The 26,195-nt window shown below is 51.1% G+C and overlaps 1 protein-coding gene across 3 annotated transcripts in view; it reads left to right on the top strand.

Moving 5' to 3' along the window:
• The window catches only part of SMG6 (SMG6 nonsense mediated mRNA decay factor), an 88,638-nt gene that overhangs the window by 936 nt on the left and 61,507 nt on the right, over positions 1 to 26,195 (top strand). For all 3 annotated transcript variants that reach the window (XM_065731878.1, XM_065731877.1, XM_065731879.1), the window contains exons 2-10: positions 1 to 1,765; positions 2,988 to 3,180; positions 3,875 to 3,985; positions 4,696 to 4,802; positions 5,905 to 5,983; positions 7,186 to 7,296; positions 7,936 to 8,148; positions 21,944 to 22,005; positions 25,065 to 25,210. In XM_065731878.1, the coding sequence (XP_065587950.1) occupies positions 1 to 1,765; positions 2,988 to 3,180; positions 3,875 to 3,985; positions 4,696 to 4,802; positions 5,905 to 5,983; positions 7,186 to 7,296; positions 7,936 to 8,148; positions 21,944 to 22,005; positions 25,065 to 25,210 (2,787 nt within the window). The remainder of the gene's footprint in view (positions 1,766 to 2,987; positions 3,181 to 3,874; positions 3,986 to 4,695; positions 4,803 to 5,904; positions 5,984 to 7,185; positions 7,297 to 7,935; positions 8,149 to 21,943; positions 22,006 to 25,064; positions 25,211 to 26,195) is intronic.

Genomic DNA, 26,195 nt, shown 5'->3' with positions numbered 1-26,195 from the left:
AAAACATGAAGGAGGTGAAGGAGCCACGGCATCGCAAGGATAACAGGCGCCCAGATCTGGAAATTTACAAGCCTGGCCTCTCCCGATTGAGGAGCAAACTTGTGCCACCAAAGCACGAGGGCTCCGAGGAGAGGAGCGGAGCTGAGGAAAGCAAGGGGGAGAATGGCCCTTCAGGAGGAGGGCCCATCAGGAGAAGGGCCTCCAGTCACGGAGAACTTCGTCATGGTGACAGCCACAGCCAGAACGGTCCTTCGCTGGGAAATGAAGAGGCAGAGACTAAAGGTGGTCTTCAGAGCCAGGAGAACTCGAGCATGCAGCTTGCTGTGGATGAATGTTGTGCCAAGACCACGAGGAGAGCCAAGAAGCCAGACCAGCAGATCTATCAGCCAGGGAAGCGCCTGCATTTGGTTGCTAAAGAACTCACCCTACGGTCTGCTACTGAGGAAATCACCTCTAAGGTGGAACAGCTGAGAGTTGAAGGAGATGAAGACACTGAGAAAGGCACTGCAGAAGACAACAACAGGAAAATCAAGTCAAACAGAGAGGATAAAGAGGGAAACCAGGCAGGGGATGGAGTGAAAGCATCTAGGGCCGATAAAGGAAGGCGGCTAGAGCGAAGTGACAGGATGAGGAGAGCACACGATGAAGTGACACAGGGGAAGCTGGGTGCTACAAAGCGGTACTCCCGCTCTGACAAGCGGCAGAGCCGATACCGCACGTGCAGCACGAGCTCAGCTGGAAGCAACAACAGTGTGGATGGAGCCCCGCTGGTGGATGGGATGGAGAGACGGCAGGAGCGTGCTAGAATACGCCCTAGGAAGCAGCTCTCTGCATCCTCCACTGACTCGTTGGATGATGACAGAATTGATGAGGCAGAAGCATACGTCTCCAACAGGATTTCAGATAGGAAAAAGCGTTCAGAGCAGAGTCGAGCTTCTAGGAGTGAGAGTGAGTGGAGCAGCAATGGTAGGGAAGTCAAGGGACACTTCCGAGTCACGTTTGACAGCAAGATGATGAACAGGGATATCACTCTAGTAGACACAGGCAAAAAAAAGCCCCTGAAGGCGTTTGCTAGTTGCAATGACTCAGAGACTTCCGAGGCGAGGAGCCAGAGCAGAGAGCCCCAGGGGAGGGGCCGTGGGATTCTGTTCCTGCCTGCCAACACAGACCTCTCTGCCACTGCTGCGGGCTCCCCTGAACCCAGTCACCCCGGGCCCCGGCTGCTGCTTGGCGGTGCTGGCAGTAAGAGCTCCCGAAGCCGGGGCCGAGGTGGCACTGCTCGCAGGTTGTGGGACCCCAACAACCCGGACCAAAAACCCGCCCTGAAGAGCCAAACCCCACAGCTTCACTTCCTGGACACGGATGATGAAGTGAGTCCCACCTCCTGGGGGGAAGCCCGCCAGTCTCAGACGTCCTATTATAAGTTCCAGAACTCTGACAATCCCTACTATTACCCTCGGGCTGCCGGCCAAGGCCCACAGTATCCTTACGGTGGGTACTCCCTGCAGTATCCAATGGGTCCAAGCAATGGTGTGTACCCAGGAGCCTATTACCCAGGGTACCCCGGCCAGGCAGGGCAGTACATGTGTGGCCCGCTCACCCCAGGTCCTCTGAGTCCTGAGATGGAGCAGCAGATGCGGAACATGCAGCAGCAGGAGCTCAGCAAACTCCTCCGTGAGGCTGGGAACCAGGAGCAGCAGCTCAGCAATCTGCTTTCCAGAGACCGCATCAGCCCAGAGGGGCTGGAGAAGATGGCCCAGCTGAGGTTTGTGGCTGAGTCATTTCAAGGGTGAATTTCTACCAGAGCTGTTGTCCGGAATATGTTTTCTCACTGGGCATCTTGGGGAAGGGGGACGTTGATATCTGAGGGTTGTGGTTCAGTATCTTCTGATATGTTGGAGATGTTTATTGTATGCCAGTGGCATCTAGATGTCAGAAAGAAACTGAGCAAATACCTCTTTGGCCTGGGCTGAGTGTTAAACTGTGGCTTCTCATGGTTGTGAAATGCATTGCCTGTGTTGAAGGCGTGTAGGAGAGCAAGACAAGCACCTGCTGCATTTCTTGGGTTCTTGCTAGAGCTGGGCTCTCTTGGTTCTAGGGCCCTCACAAGCTTTTGGTATTTGCTGCTGTACTTTTGCTTTCTTATCTGCCTGGCAGCACGCCATGCAAGCTTGTGCTTGTGCTTGCAAAGTGTTGTGTAGATTCCTTGTGCTGTGTGGCAGTGACAGTGCTCTCCAAGTGCTGGTAGTTTTGTTCTTGATGCTGTGGCATATGGCAGTCCAGTGGGGATGGGCTGATGAGGGCAGCCTAGCAAGAGGAAAACGACACTGGCACTCTGGAAGGCAGTTAACGTGGCTGGAGCAAGTTTCTACTTGGTATCTGCTACATTTGCTCTTGGCCTGTGGGGCTTCTCTGGAGGCTTATTTCAGAGCTGACTGACAGTTCGTCTGGCAGCTGAGCCAGTGTCTGGGCTGGGCTCTGGTTGATGGTGAGGGGAATGTGGTTTGTTATTCCATCACGCATTTTGGTTGGGTGAAGCGATACACAGGTCACTAATGGCAAGATCTCTTGTTCTTTGTTTGCTCGTTCCTGGCCCTTAGTAGCTAGGCCTTGTGCTTGGAAGGAGCAGAGCCTGGCAGCAGATGCTTTTTTCTGTATTATTTTCAGGAGATAATTAGGCCTTGCTCTTCCCAGAGGCAGAGCTTTAGAGAGTCTCTTTGCTCTTTGGTGTGCCCTCATCCTTTTTCACGCGTGCAAAAAGATGGTCTTTTCAATTTGCTCTGCTGGAGCAGAAAGGGTGTTCGGTTACAACAGCTTCCACCTCTCTCTAGGACATGTGTGGAAGCATCAGTTTGCCTTAGCGTGTGAGCCAAGTGAACTGCTGACACCTCATGCCTGTGGGAAGGGGAGCAGCAGCTGGCTCTGCACGTGCTCCCTGCCCGCTCTGCCGGGCAGTTGTGTTGACTGCTGATGGTGTTTCTCTCCAGGGTGGAGATGCTGCAGCTGTACGAGCGGTGCATTCTGATGGATATCGAGTTCTCTGATACCCAGAACGTGGACCAGCTGCTGTGGAAGAATGCCTTTTACCAAGTGATTGAGAAATTCCGGCAGCTCCTCAAGGACCCTCTGGGGGAAAATGCCCAAGAAATTCGGAACAAACTTCTGCAGCTTCTGGATGAGGTAAGAAGAGAGAAACGGCCCCAGGCTCAGCTCAGCCTTTGGTCAGTTTAGAACAGGCTGGTATAACTGGACAACGAGCCAGCCTTTGTGCTCCTGCTTATCACTCTGTGTGCCTTAGGCCATGCGTATGCAAAAAGAATGCACAGACAGATTACAGCTTGTGCAGTGGGTGCAGGTCCAGGTGGATATTTGTTATACCAAATTTAAACCAGGCTTGCTTTGGTATGTTCTGTTTTAATGAGAAATTGATGTATGCTAAAATGAGCTAAGCATCCTTAAATGGAAAGAAACAAGAGCGTTCTCGGAGGTGTTTGTGCTATCTTTATCTAAATTGCTAAGAAGTCTTTCTGTTAGACACTCGGCTCGGTTTACTCATTGTAGAAGGTGGGCTGACGGATCCAAGAGGATGTGCTTTATAGAATTATGTTGGCAGAAAGGGACTGCTGGAAGGCTTCAGTCCAACCTCCTGCTGGGAGCAGGACTGTAGCTAACACAAAATCAAGTCAGCCTTGACTTTGTCTAGCTCAGCCCTGAAAAACTGAAGCTGGCAATCCCATGATGTTATCAGTGCTCTCTGAAGAGAGCAGCCCACACTGAGGGAGAGGGACCTTTCCTGTAGTAACTAAAGGATAGTGTTAAGATTTTGTTTGCCTTTGGAAAAATTGTAACATCCAAGTATGTACGTGTTCTGCAGGGCACTTCCTTTTTTGATGGCTTGCTCCAGAAGCTGCAGGTGTCATACCAGTTCAAGCTGGAGGACTACATGGATGGGATGGCCATCCGCAGTAAGCCTCTGAGGAAAATGGTAGGTTGGCTTTCTCCTGAAGTCTTCTCCTGTAACTGTATGCAACATGCTGGGCTCAGTGTGCTGGCCTTGCCAAGAGGTGGGCAGCTGTACTCTGAATAGACAGCAGTGTGTTTGCGTGGCATCTCAGCCGTAGAGAACTCCCTGAACTAACTGCAGTGTATGAACATTTCTCAGCTTCCTTTGCAAAGCGAGAACTTCTCTTTTTGTATCGACACTTTGACTAGGGATAATAAGGAGAAGAAAGTGTCAGAGGTACCCTGGCTTGGCCTTAGATATTGAACAACTCATACTTCTGTAAGTGGAATTCAGAAAAATGAATGAGGAAAGCTAACAGCGATTGCCCTGAGCTGAGTGCAGGTGTCAGGAAGAAGAGGATATTTTAGTCAAGCTTCATTCCCAGAGAGATGTGTTTGTTTTAACCTATTTGTCTTCCTCAGATTTCTCATAGACCGAATGAACCACAGATTCTGAATCCTACTTTGAGTGGGAGCTGTGGCATTGCTGTAAAGGAGAGCAGGTGCTCAGGGAGTTGGGTTGCCCTTAGTAATGCTGAACCAGTGCCACGGAGCCTTGTCATTTAATTCTTCAGCCTTTGAGACCTTCAGTTTGTCTGTGACTTCCTTTTAGCTCTCTCCAGTCCCTGTGAGCTCACAGGGAGTTAAGGTGGGTCAGGATGTGCAGCTCCCATACTGAATGCTTTCTTCCAGGTGAAGTACGCTCTGATCAGTGCTCAGAGGTGTATGATTTGTCAAGGGGACATTTGCCGATACAGAGAACAAGCAAATGACACTGCAAACTACGGAAAGGCACGCAGGTATTGTGTTCTTCACCCCAGGGCTGAGCAAAGCTCTTCCTCTATCTAGTTTCAAGGGATGCATCTCATTTCATGCTTCAGCTTGCCTCTAGCCAAAGGAGTTTTTTCGTGCCTCCTTATTGTATTGCAGTCCTGTGTAACTTTAAGGTATAGTGTGAACTGCTTTTCTGTCCAAAACAACAACCCAACATCCACCTTCCTCCAGCTGTGTTTTGTGGAAGTTGTCCTGTGCTGATCCTGCAGCAGGGAGTGTTTATGCTTCCGAGGCCGACAAACTGATATATTTTTTGCTATCTTTCCAGCTAGGAGAGATTCCCATATGTGCCCATATGTTCAGACTGCATTTGGCACCTGTTGCTTCCTATCACTCTTGTTTTGCCTGGCATGCAGTCCTTTTTCTGATCTTTTTTTTCTTGGAGCAAAGAGCGGGGGTGGGCAGTTGAGCCCATCACGTGGCCCTGAAACCCGTGGAAGGTTGTAACATAGAGTGGGGAAGCTGCCCATTTGTGAAGAGGTGTGCCAATAGAGTACACTGATGTCTTATGGGGCTGGAAGGAGCACAGCGTGTTTGTTACGTGTCTGAACAGTGTTGACAGATTTGTGTGGCATGAAATAAGCTGGATAATGCAACAGAGGGGAAATAGGAGGGAGGAATGGACTGCTTCTTAACGGATGCCCCTTCTTTTGGGATAATTAAATAATGAGCTAAGCAGCCAGGAAGATGTGGTCCTAGCTGCCAAAAAGGCTGAAAAGGGGGGAGGAGAAAGCAGCGTTCTGCAAATAGCCTGTTTTTTGCCTGAGGCTGCACTGGAGACAGCACTTATTGGAGCTGGCTAAATGCTCATCTTCAGGCTGAGCCAAGAACATTTCTTTCTCCAGCTGTGTCTGCCTTTCCCTCTTGTCCTGTGCCCTGGCTCTGCCTCTCTGGGCTGGGTACAGACTTTCTGGCTGTGCACGCTCACGCAGGCAGAGGGCACTTGTGCAAGGGGCCTGTTCCCTGCTGGGCTGCCAGTGCTGCAGGGGGAACTCTGTGCCCACTGCAGCGAGGAAGGCAACCTGGTGTCCTTTCAGTAACTTTTTCCCTGGTGCTTCCATTCCTCAGCTGGTACCTGAAGGCTCAACAGATTGCTCCCAAAAACGGCCGCCCGTACAACCAGCTGGCACTCCTGGCCATCTACACGGTAAGGTGTCCATCACACAAGCATGTAGCAAGCACAGGAAGAGCCTCTGGGAAGGCTGTGGGATTGCATCTGGTGGAGAAAGACATTGTTTAAGGCAGTGCTTCCAGATGTTTTTTGTTGTTTTTTTTTTAAAAAGAAAGTCGATGGCAGGATGTGCTCGGTGGATTCCAGCTGTTGGCTTCAGGCTGCTTTGTTACATCCACATTACTGCCCCAAGCTTTCTACATTTTGGGGACTGCTCTGTGGGCTGTTGAGAGTGTACTTGCTTTAGAAGTGGGCTTCATTTGGAGTTTTGCATTAGATTTTTGTACTAGTCAAAGTGACATGGACATGCAGCTTTCTTAGTTTTCAGTTTTGCTGGCTTCTCTAGCTGTGCAGGAAAGCTTGTTTTAAGGAAGATAAGCAGCAGGTAATGGGAACATCAGCCTGGGGCATGGGGGCTTCTAAGGATCTGCTCATTTGCAAAACTGAAAAGATGCTGGTTTGAAATAACAGTTCGTAACTTCAGGGTTTAGAAATGTAGTTTCCTTGTGACTGGGGATGACTTAAAGCAGCCAAGTACCCTGCCCTACTGTAAGGTTCTGTAACGTCCTAAGTGGCTGTGGGTCTTGATAGTAAAAAGACTTGAGGAGTGGTGTCTCACAGTATTCCCTGTGGCAGACCTGTGGGAGAACAGATGCTGAGAGGTGGCTCGAGTGGCAGGCTGAGATAAGGAGGACATCCTTCACTCCAGGCAGGAGTCTGGCAAAACTTTCTGTATTCCTGGACCTCTGTGAAGTAATTTCTATATTTGTAACAATGTTGAAAAGAGGTTTTTTTCTAAACTGTCAGGAATTCAGTGTTGATACTGATGCCCTTTACTGCGATTTCTGCTGAGAGATTTTTGTGTGAGCTTCTGGGTTGATGACTTCTGTAGCAACCTCAGGGCTAGGGCAGATGGGTCTGCAAGCTGTTGTGTCAGCTGCCCTCCCTAACTGCTAAAGTGTTTGTGCTGGATGTTGTAGGTAGTTGTGAACATGGATGGAGAAGTCAAGGTCCAGCTTGTCCCTAGGGCTGCTCTTGCTCTGTGAATATCCATCTCCCAGGCACTATTGAGGGAGAGGGATGGTGACCTAAGGAACATGGAAGGTGAATGATGTGGGGGCTTTGCCCTGAGTTTCCCAGAATGAGTACCAGTTCTGAGTCTGGTTGTGTTTTTGCAGAGGAGAAAGCTAGATGCCGTCTACTACTACATGCGCAGTCTGGCAGCTAGTAACCCCATCCTCACAGCCAAGGAGAGCCTCATGAGTCTGTTTGAAGAGACAAAACGCAAGGTGAGTCTTGGAGCTGGGCTGCTGCAGCTGCCTGAGCTGACACACAGCTGGAGAGCTGTGACCTGGGGAGAAGGGTGATGGTGGCTTTTGGTCTTGGAGTCTTACAAGTGTTACTTGTAAGGAATTTCATGCGGGGAGTCAGAAGAAAAGAAGGCCTTCCAAATGATAGTATCTTTCTGCCTCTCCACTGTCTGCTTTTGGGGTTGTTCAGGCAGCTGAATCCTTAGTTCTGCATCTCAAACTGTAAAACAACCAAACTCAGTGAGGGCTGGAGGCCTCTGTGGTTTGCAGCGTGGCTTCAGCATGCAGTTTGGTCACTGGCTTATCCCACAGGTGTCCCACAGAGGTAGGAAGAAACTGCAATCCCTTTGTGCCTCAAATCGAAGAGGCAGCGTGCTGGCTGTTAAACGCTGCTAGGAACTGGATACAGCTTTCCCTCTCCCAGTGTGCAGTAAGAGTTAAATAAGTAAATCTCTCATCTGCACTCTCCTGTAGTGTCAGAAACCAAATTCTGGACCTGTCAGTGAATCGCTGTGGTTTTTAAGCTGGGACAAGAGCCAGTTTCTCCGTGTAAATAAAATGATATATTTTTCTTGAACTTTGATCCCTGGATGATCTAACCATGTGCTATCTGCACAGGCAGAGCAGATGGAGCAGAAGAAGCACCAGGTGCTGGAGCTGAGCCCCAGCCGTCGAGGGAAGGGCAAGAAGTCCACGTTGCGACAAGTCGGAGATGATGCCACGCGGCTGGAGATCTGGATCCATCCTTCCCACCCCCGCTCCTCTCAGGGCCACGAGTCCGGCCGAGATTCTGAGCAGGACAATGGTCTTGGGAACCTCAGCCCCAGCGACGTGAGTACTGCAGGAGGCGGCTGCTGGCTTTGGTGTCATGTGTTTGGAATGCAGTGGAATGACACTGGATCTGTTTTGCTTTCCTGTTGCTAAATTTTCCAGTGTTTTGGCTTTCCCTATGGGAGCTGTGCCTGGGTCAGGCTGAGGAGCTGGTGACCTCGTGCCTCTCATGTTTAAGGCATGTTGTTACCATCCATTTCTTGGCAGCCTGCGCTGGTGTGGCTGATATGGAATAGGAGAGGCACAAACAGAAGAAGCAGTGAAATGCCTCTTCTGGAGGCTCTAACTTGGGTGAGGTTGCCGGTGGGAAATGAGGTCAGATGCTGGAGGCCAGGGCTAACGGTGACCAAGTAGCTCTGCTGCATGTTGTGGAAGCGGGTCATCTGTCCCAGTGCCAGGCGATTGGAACTTTGCATTGGGAGTGTGAAAACTGTGGTTTTAATTTCCAGAGTAGATGTCGTATTTGCGTTGCTGGTTCTGCTGAGAGGCCAGACTCTTTCCTTTCATCTGTAAGGATTAAAAATGCAACTAGCAGCATCTCTCATCAGTCTGCTTGAGCTGTGTACCTTGTAAAAGGAGACCGAGTGAACTCTGTTTGTCAGGCACTGGAATGTAGGCAAATACAGTGATGGTTGGAAGCTCATCCTCTAGGAATCCTCACATTGCTTTGGCACATGCGGCGTGCAAGAGGACTTGCCAGGGAGCTCTGGACTGCCTGTCCTAAAATGGCTGTTAAGGATGTGAGTTTAGCAGAGCTGGGAAGGCCTTCTCTGTGTACTGCGGGGCCCAGAGCTTCTCAAATATGATTGCACTTTTATAACTAGTTTGTGACTTCAACTGGGTGGAACAGGGGCGAAATCTTAGGGCTTTGAAAGATAAGCTCTGGCACACTGCTGCAGCATTTTTTGGATGTTACTGCCCTTGGTTGTTTTCCCTCTCCTCATCTTCTCTTCTGGAGACCTTTGCTGCCTCAGCATCGTTGAAAGGAATGTGCCAAGCTTTAGGGTTTCCATAAATCATTGATGCAGAGGCTTTTGCATAAAATGCTGTGAGTGTTTTTTGAGGCACTGGGAGCTTCTCTTCTGCAGTACTGCCATGTGAGGTAGTGTAACCACTGGCAAAGCGGAGGGCAGGGATGTTTGATCGTTTATAGTGTGATGATGTTTGCTAGAGCTTGCCCTGGATCTGTTCTGTGAGGGCTGTGCTCTCTGAAGTGCAGTCCACTGGCAGTGCCTGTACAGATCACACAGCTGATTACTTCCCTTGATCTCTTCATCAGTTTGAAATATTGGCTCATGGAAAGGTTCTCTCACTGGCACTGAGAGGCTGCAAGCCATAAACACAAAGGCAAAAGGGCCCGGGGGGTGGAGGGGAGGTTTGGCTGCTGTGTTCTTTGCAGCCAAGGGTTTTCTACTCAGGCTGCAGTGTGCTGCTCTACTCATGTTATTGGCACAACTGTTTGTGGAGCTGGACCATGACCACATCACCGAACTGACCTGGATTAAAAATAACCAGGTGAGGAAGAAATCTTAAATCTGCACCACTCCCTAAGTTCCCGTGTGCTGAAGCTGGGGGCCGGGTGAAATCTGCTGCAGCAGTTGAGAAGGCTTTTCTGTGCTTTCAGAGGACTGGAGAGAAGCTGAGGAACCTGCATGCTGCCACTGTGTGGCACTGTTTGGCCTCGGAAGGCTCCGCGTGGGCCAGAGGCAGGCAGCAGCCCTGGTCCTGGCAGCATTTCTGCCCCCACATCCCCAGAAGATGTGTTCCCCATGCGAAGGGAACTGCTCTTCTCCCAGGGGAAGTGTGCCAGTGCTTGCGTGTCATCGTAGGGAAATGAGTCTAAGCTGTGTCATTGCCTCCTGCTCGCTTCCTTGGTGGTTTTTGCCCTTGAAAAGGCTGAAGCTGTGTTCTTTCATCTAGCCTGAGAGCTGGGACCTGCCGGTAGCTCCTTGGGCGTCATTGTTTATGGCAGCTGTTGCTGGGCCAGAGAAGGGAGTTTTATAGGATAAAGTGGGAAAGTGTTCAGCTTTCAGGAGCAGATGCAACGTAATCATAGAACCCAACACCTCTGTCCATGTACAGGCAGAGGTGTGGGGAGAGGCTGGGCAGGGAGATGCTGAATGCATCCCCCAAAGGACCTGCAGATCTGCATGCTGTGCCTGTCAGAGTCTGCCCCATGCATACCTGTATGGTGCTATGGTGTTTTTGTTGGTTTCTTTTTCCTCCCTCTGTAGCCCAATATGGAGAACAAACATCACAACTTTGTTTCAGGGTTAGAAGTTAGCTGAAAGGAGTAAATAAAGTGTGACCACAAGGTTGCAGAGGGGTGGTTCGTGCTGCAGCCGTTGCTGTGACAAAGACAGATGGTGTGCAGGGCTGACAATTTGTTTTGGTACTCTCTGCTTAGGTGGAGGTTTGGCATAGCTGCTTCTTCTGCACTTTGCTGTGTTGTGCTGCTATTCTAGGAAGATGGAGAACTGGAAGCATGTGCCATCTGTCTACACCAAGGGACGTGCATCTTCCCAGCAACTGGATTCGGCAGTGCTGGCATGGCAGGCATGGGACAAAGCAAGTGGGAGAAGTGTTTGGGTCACAGCCTCCCTTTCTGTGGTTAGGGTTTGTCTGTTTCATCTGCAGCCTTTTGGAGTTTCATTCTGTTTTTCTTTTTGGCTGCTTTCTGAGGTCTCTCATAGGTTGTGTGCTTTTAGGTGTGCAGTGGCTTGAGAGTTCAGGGTGGCCTGGTGCCATGCTTACTTGACTTCGTGTAGGAAGAGCAAAAAAGGAGACTGAATCAGTGGGCAGCTATATTGGGCAGCTATATTCCTATTTTTTTATATATATAAACTACTGGATAGGGCACAGTGAACTGGAGAGCTGAGTCTGTGCCACTGGTTTCGTTTGCCTTGGGTCTATATTGATCTTAAACGTGATAGTACTGTCTGCAGCTTGCTGTGCAGTCTGAGTTGGTAAAGTAAACAGGGCAAATGTGCTGTCAGTCTCTTGAGAAAGTGTTAATATTACACTAAGTTTGAGATTTTAATCACCCCTGTCAGGAAATGCTGAGTTACAGTTCCCACAGTTGCAGTTGCCTGCTGCCCGTGCTCTGCAGTAGATACTTCCTAATGTTATCACGTAGCATGAGTGCACTAATAAAGCTTACTGCAGAGTTGCAGCTGGGATTATGGAAGAGAGTTTTTCCCTTGGCTCAACAGTAATTGAATAATACTTCTCTCCAGATGTCTGAATGCTTTAGAATCATTAGAGAATTAAGCCTTCTGGGCTCTGTGTGAGAGGTCAATCTTGTAGAGCCATCAGCAGGTTGGTAGAGCCACCCAAAAAACTCCCAGGAAAGCTAAGACCAGAGCTGAGATCTGCTGTCCCAGCTTTGTGCATCGGTGCAGGAACCTTCATGTTTCTGCTCATCCTGCTGGTTAGGAACAGAGGTGCTGCTTTTGCCTGGTGCTGGGTGCTCTCGGAGCATCAGCCCTCATATAACAGAATTTCACAGAATCACAGAGTATCCCAGGTTGCACGGGACCCGTAGCAATCATCAAGCCCAAGTCTGGGCTCTGCACAGGAGCACCAAAAATGTGTTGGAGCTGTAAGCAATGTCTGTGTTTGGGTGCTTGTATTTTCTTTCAGGTGAATGGTGCTGTTTTTCTCTGGAGCCCATCAGCTGCTTCCTTCTACCAAGTCCTGGAATATGAGATGAGTGCTAGGCGTGCAGGGAGATGGTCCACCACCTGCAACCTCATGGGATGACCCTGTCTTCTTAAAGCAGGGGAGATTGTGGGACTTGTCCCACTTCTTTTTTTTAACTCTAGATCTGGATTTAGACAACTGAGAACTTGCATGGCAGTGCCTGGTTGGAGTTATCTTTATGATAGCTCCAGCTGTGTTTTTTTTTTTCTTTAAGAGAAGACATTTGCAAGGATTCTCACTTCTTTCTCAGTTCTTCTCCTCTGCTTAGCTTTATGTGACACCGTTTGTCTGTGCACCTTGAATGCTATGTTCATGTACATCTTTGCAGCCTATTCATGGTCTAAGGCAGGAGAAAGGCAGTTAGGGAACATCTGTGCTCCTGGAGGCTGCCTAAGGCACTGCCTTGATGGAGGGCACGTAACATTAGCTGGGAAAAGGGTCACTATCCCACTCAGCTCCTGCACGTTTCACATCCGTTTTTCCATGGCCGTGTTTGTTGTTTCTCCTCTGTGTACTTGTTCCTCTTGGGCAGCAGCTGCTCTGGGCTGGCTTCTTCTCCCGGATGGTTTCAGGCAGTGCAGCTTTTCCTTTGGGGTTCTACATCTGGAGAGGAGTACTGCGAGGGCAGCAGTGGGGTCACACCTTCTGTTTGTCCGTTAGCAGTTTTGGTTTGGGGTTCTGGCTGTTGTGCTCCATCAGGCAGTCCTCTGCTGGGGCCGATCACAGTCAGTAATGGGAGTGGCCCTACGGGCGATGCCTGCAGTCCCTAGGAGTGTCTGGTTTGTTGAGAGGGTGCTGTGATGTGAGCTGAGCATCTGCGAGCATGGCCCAGCTTACCTTGTGCAGATACCCCACAGAAGCACTCCTGTTTGAGAGCAGCTCCCTTTGCTCTCAGCTTTTTCATTATATGCAGCCAGAAATTAATGACAGACAGAAGTGGAAAAGACGTATCGCTGTCTTCCATACAGGTGGACAAGATGCCACTTGGGAGACTCATTAATCTGAGGCACCTGCCCCCCATTCTGCTGCCTGGCTGATGGGTCCAGAGTGGCTGGGCAGTACATCTGGCTGTGTGAAAGCATGGGCATGCAATCCAGCAGGCTGTGCATTCACTGCCAGCCTACCACACACTGCAGGGATGCAAAGGGTAACTCTGCAGGCTTGCACGGTGCTCTGAAGGCACACAGGCTAACTTCTGTATGTGCTGTTTACACCCAGTGTTGCACGCATGTGTGGAGAGTGGAGGGAATAGAAACTACAGGACCAGCAGTGCTCTGTGCTGAAGTCTTTTCTCATGCTTGTTATGTGTTCAAGCCGCACCAGAGCAGTGACATAGGTGTGTCCCCAAAGGGAGGGGACACAGGAGGTGGGTTTCTCTCAGTGCAGGGTATACCCAAGGTCTTAGAGTGAGGTGGTGGGTCAGGCTGCCATCAGTGTCTTATTGCAGGAAGGCGGCTGCTCTTGGGTCAGGAAGTTTGTCTACGCTTAGGTGCTCTCTAGGTTGCAACATGAGTGATGCTGTCTGTGGTCTGGTGCAGAATGGTCTGCCCTTGTTGTCAGGGGAGGGCAGTGCTTCCCCTCCAGCCTGCTGCTCGCTGCTCTGTTGCCTTGTGTTTGCCTCAAACCTTGGCTATGCTGTAGTCCTCTTCTGAGCCTCCGCTATGGCACAGAGAGGCTCTGAGGGGTGGGAATGTTGAGAGCTAGCAATCAACGGAAGGCTGCCCCTCCTTATTCCTCTCCTTTACCCACCACCCACCTGAAAAAGCAGTGGGAGTTATTGAATCCCTAATTTTTATGCCCAGAGCAGTACTTGAGAGGGAGAAACCTGGAGTTCCATCTGCCCTGCCCAGCAGCCTCCTTCGCTCACCCCCACAAGCTGGCAGGAAGCAGTTGGGTTTGGTTACTCATTCGTGGAGGTCAGGACTAGGTCTGGGGTTTTTTTTTTTCCCCTTTGTATTTAGGAAACGGTTTACAAACTGTTTTGAGCACGGGGGAGCTGTAGCGTGCGAAAGAGGCTTCTCAGCCTCTTCACTGCTGGACTCATGTTAATTCTCTGCCCTGCCTCCTTTCCTGCAATCTCTTTCTTGGTTGGCAGCGTGAGTATTTCTGAGCGCTTTCCCCAGCCTGCAACCCCTCCACCTCCGAATACGACCTCGGTCACCAAACCACCCTGGGGCTTTATTTTTACTCTAGCCGTTTGGTTTCAAGCGGTGAGATTGGTTTCTTTCCCCCAGCAGTGAGGAACCTTCGGTGCAGAGGAAGTAAAAGGGTGCCAGGCTGCAGTTGAAGCTGGTTAAACACTAAAACCACACTCGTAGCCTCCCTGGGCTTGAGACGTGACATTCAGCCACGCAGCTAGCACTGACGTTTTTGCCGACCACTTGTGCACCCTCTCTGCTTGCACTTAACTTTCTTAAAACTCTGTTCTTTTTTAACTTCTAAAACCTCCTCGGCTGTGGTTGATGCATTTGCAATCCAACCAGAAAAGCACGAGCCAGAACAAGACCCTACAGATCTCCCATTGATGCTCAGCACCGCTCTGCTGGAGCTCCCAGAGCTCAGGACTGCTCGCAGAGCCTGGTTACATGTGTGTGCATGCCATGTAGAAGCCACGTGTTGCTTTCCAGCACAACCTGACCTTTTGCCACTACCCAGATAGTGAAGGCTAAGCGATGGGTAAGAGTTTCCAGAAGTTGGTGTTGATTTTTATATGTATATATTTTAAAATTTGTAGACCGTGTTGGTGGTTTTATCTGACTGTGAAGAACAAGGCAGGGACTGATGTTACTTGAAAGGGAAAAGGCTGACACGTTCTTCTTCTGATAACAAGCATCTGGTGCTAATGTGTGTGGAAGTAGGGTGGTGGATCAGAGGTGGGAGCCCTACAAAGACAGCAGTGACTTACTCCTGTGTGAGGGGCTCTGCTCCATCCCAGTGCTCAGAGAGGCTGTGCAGAGCAGGGGGGCAAAGCTTCAAGTTCCAGCCCTTCTCATACCCTAAAACCAAGCACAGTCAGCCAGAAACCGCCGTTCCCTGTCAGTCACTCTTTCCTCATTTCCTCTCCTGCTGGTGCTGATCAGCCAGGGATTTGTGTGTAACCAAACCCCCTCCTGCTGCTGCACATGAGCCCTTTCTCGTAGCAGCGGGTTGGATGATCCAGGCGCTGCAGAGCGGTGTTGGGAAGGGAGGGTTTGCACTTCAGATGAGAACGCTGCAGGAATTGGCAGCACTGGTAAAGGAAGTAAAATGTCTAATAGCAGGACTGGGAAATTTCCCAGAGCAGGGTGAAGGCTGTTAGGCAGTGATTGCTCTTGAGCCGTTCTTGTTAGTCTAACCTTGATCTCGGTCTGATGTTGGCCCAGTTCAACTTTTTCTGTTGTACACTGACTGGGTTGGCATCTCATATTCCACAGCCAAACCCTTATTTCTGCCACGGGGAATATTTATTTCTTTCCAGTGTCAAATGAGCCATTTCCAGCCAGACTCTGTATCCACTGTGGAGGTGGGTATTCGGAAAGAAACTTCCTTCCGGAGGATCAGGGAGTGGAACCTGCTGGAATCCGTGTCATTTCCTCTGTCCTTGGCTCTACTCTTCCTCCCCAGCAGATTTCATTGCTGTGTGATTCTGGGTGGAGAGGGAGATGCCTCAGTGCCCTGCGTTACACTGTCCAGGTAGGAGCAAAGGCTCCGGATGTTTCCGAATGCAGCAGACAGCTGTGTGATGCTCACATATGGACCCAGCTCCGTCCTGTGGGAGCTCTGCTGAGCTCAGCCTGGCTGCCACCACCCTGTCCCTCACTGCTGAGCGCAGCTGGGAGAGCAGGAGCCTGGTCAGCTGCTGATGGTAATGCTGCCATCCTTCTGCAAGGCTCTGCCTCCGCTCGGCCCATTGCCCAATTGTCTTTTCTGTTGGCCTAACTCCTTTTAGAGTTGTGTCTTTTCTGTCCTCACCATTCTTAATCTCTCCTATTATCTCCCCACTTTGTGCTTGACCCCACAAATAATTTGCTGTGGAGTAGTGAAGAAGGCTGACAGCACCCTGAGCTGTGTGAACAGGAGATTTCTTGTGGGCCAGAACTCATCGCACGTTTCTCAGTGTCAGTTTTCTATCGCAGGAAGAGGATGCTGTTCACTCCTGGCAAACAGTATGTATTTGAGTATAAGCTGCTTTTGCTGCTTGGAGCTGCTTCAGTGCACAGCATGCAGCCTGCCTTACCTGCTGGACGGAGAGCAGAGCTGCCTGGGTCATCTCCCTCTCAGTGCTTAACCAGATGCAGACTGGAAGAGCTGAGCTTGTATCCTAAATGACCTGCAGCACCAGAGCCAATTCGTGAAAAGTTTTGTGCTGAAAGTTAACTTGATATCTCAGCTGAGGACCCTCTCTGGCATGTTTGCATAGATTCATAGAGTTCATGGCCAGCAGGGAGCATTAGATCATCTGGTGTGATCTCCTGTATATCACGGGTCCTTAAATTTCACCCGGCTACTCCTGTATGAAGCCAAATAACTTGTGTTTGGCTAAAGCAGAACTTCCAGAAAGACATCCAGTCTTGAGAGTCCACCCTCTTCCTGGGGAGTTCGTTCCAGTGGTAATTGCACTGCTTCTGAAACATTTGTGCCTTCTTTCCAGAGTGAATGTTTCTCGTTCGTTCTCGTGCTCCACGGTTCTGCTAGTGTAAAGAGCCCTTAAATACCACGGAGGCACTTTGCACACTGCCATCAAACCACCTCCCAGGCTTTTCTGATACACTGAACAGATTGAGCTGTTGAAGTTTTTCACTGCGAGACATTACTGCTGGTGTTTGAATTGCTTTTATGGCTGTTTGTTGGGCCTTTTCCAGTTTTTCAGCACCTCTTTGAAAACAAGGGCACCAAGGACTGGATGTGGTATTTCAGTGTCAGCCTCACCAGTGCCGTATATAGACGTAACCGTGCTGGCCGGTGCCTGCCCTTTGCGAGGGACGTGTTAACCCTTCCTCTGGATGTTGCTCTGGGAATCCCTGCAGCCTTTCTGCAGGAGCTGCAGCCTCCAGGAGCCTTATTTTCCACCGTCTGAGATGTATGATGTGGCACTTAGTGTTGGAAAAACCCGGATTGTGAAATGATGATGATAACGTTATGTGAAGGTGCTGTAACCATCAGAGCTTGTTGTTCCCTTTGTACCATAGGCAGTTGGCGACTGAATTGTCTTGCAGTTCATGGATAGCAGCACTGGTAGTGAGCCTCTGCCTCTTCCCATCCTGTTTGGTGAGGGTTCCCTGACGACTCCTGCTTTTGAAGATGTCAGTGCAATCAGGTTTTCACTTCTTCAGTCGCCGTGTACTGATTTTCTATTTGAGAGCATTGCACGTTGCTGATTTTAAATCTCTACCAGCAGCTTTTGTACAGGTTTGGTTGACAAGGAAATCACATGCATATAAACACTCCAGTTGACCTGTTTTCTGGAAATTGAAAGTTCTCCTAATAGCTCCATTATTAAATCACGTCAAGCATCCTTGTGGGCCACATATTTGTTTGAGAGACAGCGAAGTCACCGCTGCTTGATTTTGCATTTCTGACACGCACTATTTTCTTGCTTGTGTTTCTCATCTCACCTGCTTCCTGCAGCGATGAAGGGGAATAAATCAAGACCTCATCAGCTGTGCTGCAGGGCTTCCTTACTGCCTTTTTTTCTCTTGCTGGGATGCTGCCTTGCAGCTCGTAAAGCCACGAGATGTGTTTTGGAGCCGCAGCTCCTGCAGTCCAAAAGATCAGGAAGCTGCAGGAGCGTAGCAGGTTTTCTTAACCTGTAAATGTGTGCCTCAAGGCCACGATACCTCAGGGTTCCCTCTTTTTTCCACGTCATAGTAAATTGGATTTTCATTCATGCGATCTTTCATGTTAATTGCTGGGACTCACTGGAGTTTGCTTCTATTGCTACAGAAATGAGCCCAATTCAGGGCAGGACATTGCACTGCTAAACAGAAACCTGTGCTAGAACACAGGGCCAGGAGAAGCAGAGTGAAGCTCTGTATCCATATATCCCTGCAGGTTATATATAAGAGGAATTCTGCAGCATCCTGGGCTTTCAGGAAGCAGTCTGTGCTAGGTGCTACTGCACTGAGATACTGCCACAGGGAGCAGCAGTCAGAGCTGTGCTGTGCAGGGTGGGGATGGCTGGACTAAGAGCTGGCTTGGCAGTTTGCTGAAGGAGCTATAAAGGAGCAGTAATCTTCATAGTCAATGTGTGAATACAGCCCTGGAGCTGGGAGGGAGGTACAGTATAACTGGGATGCCTGGATGTTATTTCACATAATTCCCAGCAAAAAAGCTGTGCCTGGAAAAGCCTTGGCTGCCCAAGAAACCCTGCAAATATTTGGGATGAGTGTGGTACGTGTTTTGGAGCTGAACTGTGTGGTTCTGTGGTCTGTGTCCCAACCCCTCATCACTGAGGATACCCCCAGACTTCGGGGAGCGTCCCGCAGTGCTCCAGCCCCTTCGCTCCGGTGGAGGCAGCGTGTTCGTTGCAGGCAGTTTTGCATCTGGTCTCTTGATTAATGGACTTGTCTTTTGCAGCCTATTTTGACTCTGACACTGCTTTCTGCTCCACAGATGCTTTGCTGATGTTGAAGAAAGTTTGCCTCGCTTGATAAAGACCAGATCCTGAAATTTACTTCCAAACCTGAAGTAACAATTTTTAACTTGAAACGCTTTTTCCCCAGGAGTCACTGCTCCAGAATCCTTCCCTTATTTGGTGCCTCCTTCACAGCTGGGGCCGATGCTCAGGTGCCAAACTCTGTGCACTCCCTGCAGCGAGCCAAATGGGTCCGTGGCTCTGCTTCCCGGCCCACCTCGTGGCTCTCCTTTTCCTGTGCACCCTGGTGGCATTTCCTGTGTTTCTGCACGAGGGTGGGAGGCATTTTCAACCCTTTTTAGTCACGGCGCAGTCTTCTTGAGGTTGGGTCTTGCTTTCTTCGTGCCTGGCTCGAGCCATGCCAGGCCTTCCTTTCAGCTCTCTGACCACCTCTGTTCTGTGTGCTGTCAGGACGTCCTCGTCGTGGTCACTGTGATTTGAGCTGGCTGTTCTGGGGCCGTGGCTCTCTGCACTTAGGTGCTCGGCGAGTTGTTAGTCACTGTTGATTTCTTCCATGGCAACAAATCCACTTTGGTTGGAGGTGTGGTGTGTGAATGCTCCCCAAGCAGCAGCGGGTTGCTTCCTCTTGTGAGGTTGCTTCTTCCCAGGTGGATTTAGTCTGTCTGCACATGCTGACTCATGACAGCTGAAACAGCTGTTTTCAGCTTCAGGCACTACTGTGTGCAGGGACCCCTTCTCCTTGACAGCTAGTTTGTTTTTATAACTAATGCCTTCACTATATGCTCATAACTTCCCTATCGGTGATGCCCGCTGTTCAGCTGGAAGGGACCAAGTCTCTTTTTTGACATAGTTTCATTCATGCATTAACATTCCCTGGTGGGCTCTTCCCAAGTGAAGATGTTGGGATTTGCCCCAGGGAGCAGAGCAGCAGTGTGTGCAGGGAGCCCTACATCCCAGCACGAGCACAGGGACCATTCTGAGGAATCCCTTGGAGGGGACCCACTCTTGAGTTGTGCAGTGAGTCAGGTGAAACCACGGAGTTGTTGCAGGTCTCCTAACAGCGTCAGGGCAGTGGGAGTGCTGGTGGGGTTTTGGGGAAGTGTTCCTCTCCGCCTTGCTAATGCAGAACAGCGGGTGATGGGACTTCCTCCTCCTCCCTGCTGTGGGCTGCTCGGTGGAAGTCGCTGTTTCCCTCTGGCCGTGAGAAGCAGCATTTGACAGGAGGAGCAGAGAGGGCTCCTGCAGACCAAGGGGCAGGTGAGTCACCAGGGAGAGAGTCATTCAGAGAAAAGCCCAGTCAAAGCAGCCCGTGGCCCTGGCGTGAACTCAGAGATGAAAGGTCCAAAGTTAAGTGATGAGCTCATCAAAACCTCGAGGCTGTGAGAGAAAAAGTGATGAAACAAGCACGAGAGGTGCCTGCATGAGGTGCCACAGCACTGGGGCACACAGGTCTCAGCTTGAGCTTGCTGCTGCTTGCTGAAGTTGGCAGGAGGGATAAAATGTGCTTCTTTCCTAGAGGCATGCATCCTGTTTCCTTTAGAAAAAAGCTTGTATTTATGTATGCACGTATGCGTGTCCCAAATCAGCACTGATTCCTGTGCTGTCCTTGGAACTGCCAGTGAAAAGACTGAGCTGGAAGCTTCCAGTGGATTTAACACAGGTCCTCAGTTCCTGCTGCAGCTCTGTCCGTGGGTGAATGCTCCAGGTGTGTCCCCTCTGGGTGCAGGTGACACTTTCCATTCAAGGTGGGGAGTTCGGGTTCTCCCCCGCTGCTGGTAAAGGCATTGCAGAGCAACTGTTCCCAGGGCTGTGGGCTGCACGTGGGCCCAGGGGAAGGACTGGTGTCCTTATTTCTTATTTTCCATACGTGCACTGTCTTTCAAGCTCTGAGCTGCCTTGGTGTCCTAAAGGGGATGGTAGAACTGCAGCCGTCCTAACAGTGCTGGCAAAGTGAATAAGGGCTTAGCTCAGCTGTCCCAGTATTCCCCAGTCTCTTTGAGTTTCATCTGCAGAGTTAATAAAATGGTGGCAAATAAAGTCAGGTTCTAGTGGAAAGGGCTCTTTAGGGCAGCAGTAAAATAGTGAGTAAGCAAGAACCCCTTGCTGCGGGGGCCAGTTTAATTGGTCTGGCTTGTTTTATGAGACAGGTTTTATGTTGAAACTTGCACATGGCCCAGGAGCGACTCTGCAGCAGGGCATCATTCTCCTGCATAGGTCCTCGGGGAGTGCAGCCTGGGTTAATTACACCTCACTGAGCCGTTGCACCTCGCCAAGCTGCTTGCATACAGAACGATGGGAGCTGGGGAGTTGAGCAGATGCAGGCAGGAGGCAGCTGCCTTGTGCTCTGCCTGGTGACACTTGGTTGGGCATTGCCCTGCCTGCCAGCTCTGTCTGTGTCTCTGGTCCCCTTGGAAATGGAAACGATGCTGAGCTCTGCAGGGAGATTCAGGGTGTAAACTTTGAGCGTGAATGGGAGCGGAGCAGTGGTGCTGGACCAGGTCCCTGCTGTGCTTGGGGCCTGGCTTTTCTCTTTGCAGTGAGGCTGTGCAGGCGCTGGATGAAAGCTGAGTGTTGGGGGGAAGGTGAGAGAAGGGCCAGGCCACTCCTGGGTGACACATCCACCTCCAAGGTCAGGCAGTGCTTTTCTACCACCAGCAGCCTTCTTTGGAGCTATTCAGATAAGGATGGGGAAGCCCCAGATTGCTGCTGAGCTAGCAAAGGTGGCCTAGAGCAGCAGTAAGGAACGAATCGAGTTGGATTTTGGTGTTGTTGGATCTCAGTGGGGCAGGAAGCTGCCATCAACACGGCGTGCTGTGGACAGCTTGCCCTGCATCTGCTTCATTGGGAACTGCAGAGAAATGCCAAGCCCTGCCTAGCATCACTGCTGCAGCCTTGCAGGGGCTTTCCTGAGAAACCTTGGCTCCCTCTTTGCAGTTGCTTAAGCCTGGGGTTAAATGAAAGCGTAACATGTCACCCTAAAACCCCGTGCTTTTCCAAGTGGCTCCGGTATGTCACATCCAAGCTCCAAGCTTTGCAGCTGAGCTCTCTGCAGCAAAGCGTTAACGAGGATTTCCCTCCCCGCCTTGACCAGAGGCTGCTCCCATCCTCTGCGGCGACCGCAGAGCGCTGAACCAAATCGCTTCTGTTTTTCCTTTCTCTTTTTCCCATCGGTGGGAAGCGCTGCGTTCAGCTGGGTCCTGCTCGGGGAGCGGAGCAGTGCCCAGGGCTGCAGCGAGCAGCCCGACCCCAGCAGAGGGTGCTGTGCCTCCACCGCCCTCTCCCCGCTCGCATCCAGCTGTTTGGCACTTGCCCTTGCCTGTGTGCATGATGTTTGGAAGAGTTTTGGGCACGTCCATTTGGTTCCCATCTCCAGTGCCACCCCCAGTAACCAGGCCAGGTTCTTCTGTCACTGGGGACCTTCTTAATTCACAGGAAATCGGAGAGAGTTTAATTGTTTTCTCCTTTCTCTCTCTCTTTCTCTCTCTCTCTCTTTTTTTTTTTTTTCCCTTTCCCATGCAGCTGAACAAAAGGTTCATCCTCAGTTTTCTCCATGCCCATGGGAAGCTGTTTACCAGGATTGGGTAAGTGTGCAGGATGTTTATTTTATTTTCCTACATTACAAGTCTTTTTGGAATTTAATATTGTTAGCAACTAAGCTGTGTTTGGAGCTGAGGGCACAGGGTGTGAATTCTTGCAGGCCTAGCCTCCTGGTTCCTATTCTCCCTACCCGCCCTGTGGTCTGTGATGGTTATTGTTGGGGTTTTCTTCCCCCACCTCAAGACCTCATGCACTAGGACCCTCTGGCAGGGGCTGAGTTCAGCCAACTGATGTGCACCCGGGAGGGACCAGAGGCTCTTTTCTCCCTTTTCTGCCTCCAAACTGTGTTCCCTCCACTTTAATTGCTGGTGTTGCCCCCTCCTCTCCCGCCACCCCCAGTCCCAGCCAGTGGAGTGGTGGCTCTGGGAGCACTCAGTGGAGCACGAAGCCCAGGGGCAGAACAGTGTGGAGGCTGGGAGCTGCTATCAGGTGGCAGCCTGCCCCCTGAGCCTTTCACCTTCCCCTCCTTGGACAGAGGAAGCAGAAGAGTGTAGCACACCAGCACTGACACCACGATGCAGCCTGAAGCCATGTCGCTTGCTCCATGCAGCACGCTCTCTGCAGTGGCACATGCTTGACCTTGCACCTTTCATAAAGCGATGGGAAGCAGAAGCAGAACCTCCACACAAGGATTGGTGATGGCAGCATGTCTGTGCTACAGGGCAGAACATCCAGGGAGCTGCTGCTCTGTGGCTCTGCCAGGCTGTGCTTGCGGCCGAGCTCCGGGCTGAGCACATGCCAGCAGGGGGATTAATAGGGATGTTGCAGTGATTGCTTGCACATTTGGCTCCCGAGACTTTTGTGAAATTAAGATGTAGCGTTAGAGGCAGTTGCTTCCCAGGACAGTCATTTAGAAAACCCAAGTATGTTTAATGGCAGAAGATCCCCTGAAATACTTAGAAGGGAACTAGAAAGTAATAACATGACACAGGAAGAGAAATCGTCCAGCCCTGCTAAACAGCTTCCGTGCTTAAAATAGGTAAAAGGTGAGGAATGGCTGAGTCCTCTCTGGGCAGGATCTGTAGTAATTTGTCTGTAAAAGGTATGGAAAAGATGGTGCTGTGCTAATTTGGAACCATCTTTCCCCTGAAACCACAGGTAAGTGTATTTTTAAAAGCTTCTGCTTGGTTCCTGACCTGCTGGTTCTGAACTCAGAGGGGTTACTGCATGCCATTCTAGATGTGCTGCAGTATCTGAGCACAGCTGGTGGGGCTGAGGATGCCCTCGCTCTTCCTCAGTGTTATTCCATGACAGTAATCTCCATCTCCTCACTAATAACCTGTCCTGCAAAGGGCTCCTCCATCCCCAGCGGCCCATCTGCCCTAGGAGGATGTAGCTGGGTATGTTGAATGGAGTCTGAGATTTCTCAAAATTAGGAAGTCTTTAGAAGCAATCATTTTGCTCTGAGTCCCCGGCTGTGCCCCAGCTCCAGGAAAGTTGCCTCTTTGAGAGGGTGCAACGCTTTTGTTCTGGTGGAGCTGCTCTGTTCTGCAGGGCCACTGAGTACAAGGGGGCTGTTCTTTGCAGCCCGTGTTTGTGGGGAGGTACCGGAGGCTTTGAATCACTCCAGCAAACAGTGCCAAGGCAGAGGGTACCCCTGCTGCTAGGTAGAACCAGTTGTTGAAAGGCATCTGTGAAATATGGTTAAGCAGAAAGCAATTCTGTCTTTAAAAATAGAGCTTATTGCTGTCCTGAAAGTCTGTTGGGGAAGCCCAGCTGAATTGCCCATGTGGGTTACCAGAAGTGGCTTGCTAATCCAGTCTGTAGCATGCTGATATCACAAGATCTGAATCTCTCAGGGGGAAGATAGAGGAAATTGCTCTGGAGGCCCCTGAGGTTGCCTGCCCTGGCTCCTGGCGCTGTACCCGCTGCACATTCTGGCTCCCTCGCTCCCATTGTGGGCACACGAGTTACACTGTCACTGATAAGGAGCTGGCACTTGCTGCAGACCATTGCTCATTCTTGCTGTGTCTAGCTGTGGCTTTTTCCAGTGCATGGCCAAGAAGGAACAGAGCAAATTCAGCAGAGGAGGCAGTGGAACAGGATAACTCTTTTTTTCCCCCATGTTTGCAATTTTTTTGGCAGTGTCTTGGTATATAGATGCCTTCAGGGGACACCAGGTGAGGGCTCCTGGGAGGGCTGCTGTGGGCAGCCACGTCACCGCTGTTTCTGCGAACTGGGTGTGCTTTGCAGTTGGTTCCATTGCTGACCACACTTCAGCTCGGGGATTGCTGAGGATCCATCAGCTCTATAAGTAACCTCAGCTAATTCCCCTAGTGACGCCAGATGAAGAGCAGGATAAACGTGTCGCCTTTCCACGGGCGCTTGTGAGTGGTGTTGAAAGCACACCTTGTCCCCAGCGTGGCACTGCAGCTGTGTCCGATGAGCGATAGCAGCTGGGGGGACCAGAGGACGAGCTTCCTGTCCCCTGGGCAAAGCAACGCTCCAAATAGTGAGAGCTGACAGCTTTCTCACTGTGCTGGGAGTGTGCAGCTTGGAGGGCTCCGTGGGTCCTGTCCCTGTAGGCAGCACCAGCACAGGAGCTGGGGACAGGCACTGCTCTCCAGAGGCAGCGTGTTCTTGGCCAGCGTTCCACACACTTGGAATTGCCACATCCGCAATGTGGCACCAGTGTGTGCCGTTTGCTGCAGCCCGTGTTTCTCGGGAGTCCCATGGGCTGCTCCTGGTCCAAGCGAGCTGCTGGCCCCTTGGCACCCCTCCCAGCTTGGTAGAAGTCAGTAGAAAAAAATGGTTGGTCAGAAATGACTCATAAAGGCCGTGTTTTCCTGCCAAAGGAATGCTGCCTGTTGGTTACAGAGCAATCCCTCGCTGCCCTTGCTGAGGAAGGCTTCGGCTGTCTCCCTCGCACTGCCTGCACCTCTGCTCCAGAGGCAGCGATTCCTTGTGGCTCTGGGATGGGCAGCAGCCCCTCAGCACCGTGTGGGGGGTCCCTGTTCCCTGGGCAAGGTGGCACAGAGGGAGCTGTGCCCCCCTCACTGGGGCAGTCTGTGCTCTGCTCTACAGCGTCTCTCTGTGTCTGCAGGATGGAGACGTTCCCTGCGGTGGCCGAGGAGGTCCTGAGGGAGTTCCAGGTCCTGCTGCAGCACAGCCCCCCTCCCATCGGAAGCACCCGCATGCTCCAGCTCGTGGCAATCAACATGTTTGCAGTGTACAACTCCCAGCCCAAAGGTACCATGTGCTGCTTTAAGGGAAATGGGCCGGGGATCACTCATCCTTTGTTGAGCTGTGTGTGGAGAAGGGTGGGGGGCACGTACCCAGCTGAAGACCAGAGGGGTTGGGTGCCTGGGGGTGTCGGTGTGCTTAGGAATGGCAGAAGTGCCGTGGCCTGTACTGGAGGGCCTTGATAAGGTGTTTAATGATTTGGCGTGAGGAGGCATTGCATGCCCCTGGAGCCTGAGTCATCATGCACAGACAGAAGGCTCTGTTCTTCCCGGTGCTTCGCCTGGGTTCTGCTCAGTGCCCACGTTGGCACTGCGAGGGCTGGGAGGATCTTGGAGGACCTGGCTGCAGTCAGAGTGTTGTTGTCTGTGTCTGTGTGGGTGGCTAAGCCGTGCCATGGGAGATGATGCTGGAGGCTACGCCCTGTACTAAGGCACCTGGAGGATAAAGCACATCTTGTGTCACTCATCCTCCTCCATCCGCCCAAGGTGTGGTTACTATCATAGCTGGATTTGTTACTTAGCAGGGATGCCACCAAATCCTTTCCTCTGGGTTTGAAATGGTGCTTCCAGGGGGTGTGTTTTTCCCTTCAGCTCCCCAGCAGGCACAGCAGCAGGTGCCTGGGTCAGCCTGGGCTGCATTTTTGTGACCAGAGAAGGGTCTGTGCTCCCTAACTGGGGGGAAGTAGCATGTGGCACGCTGGTGGCTTGGGATTTAGCTTCCGAAGACAGATGGACCTCAATCAAAGCCACCACAGGAGCAGTGGGGCTGAGTCGCAGTGTGGTGCTGCTGCTAGGTGATTTCTGCTCAGCTGTGTGCCTCACAGGCACGGTCCCTCCCCCTGGGGAAGCCCTGCGTGCTGTCAGCCTTGCTAGTGAGGATGTGCCCTCCTTCCTGCTAGGTGCCAACCAGCACCAGTGTGTTTATGTCTGAGCTGCAAAGTACTTTCTGATGATGAACAATGCCTCTGCATGGCCCCCCGGTAGGTATATTA

Source organism: Cyrtonyx montezumae, unplaced genomic scaffold (genome assembly GCF_038088225.1).
Source record: "Cyrtonyx montezumae isolate F1298 unplaced genomic scaffold, pur_monq_1.0 scaffold_15, whole genome shotgun sequence".
NCBI lineage: Eukaryota > Metazoa > Chordata > Aves > Galliformes > Odontophoridae > Cyrtonyx > Cyrtonyx montezumae.
This window is presented reverse-complemented; position numbering and strand designations above follow the sequence as displayed.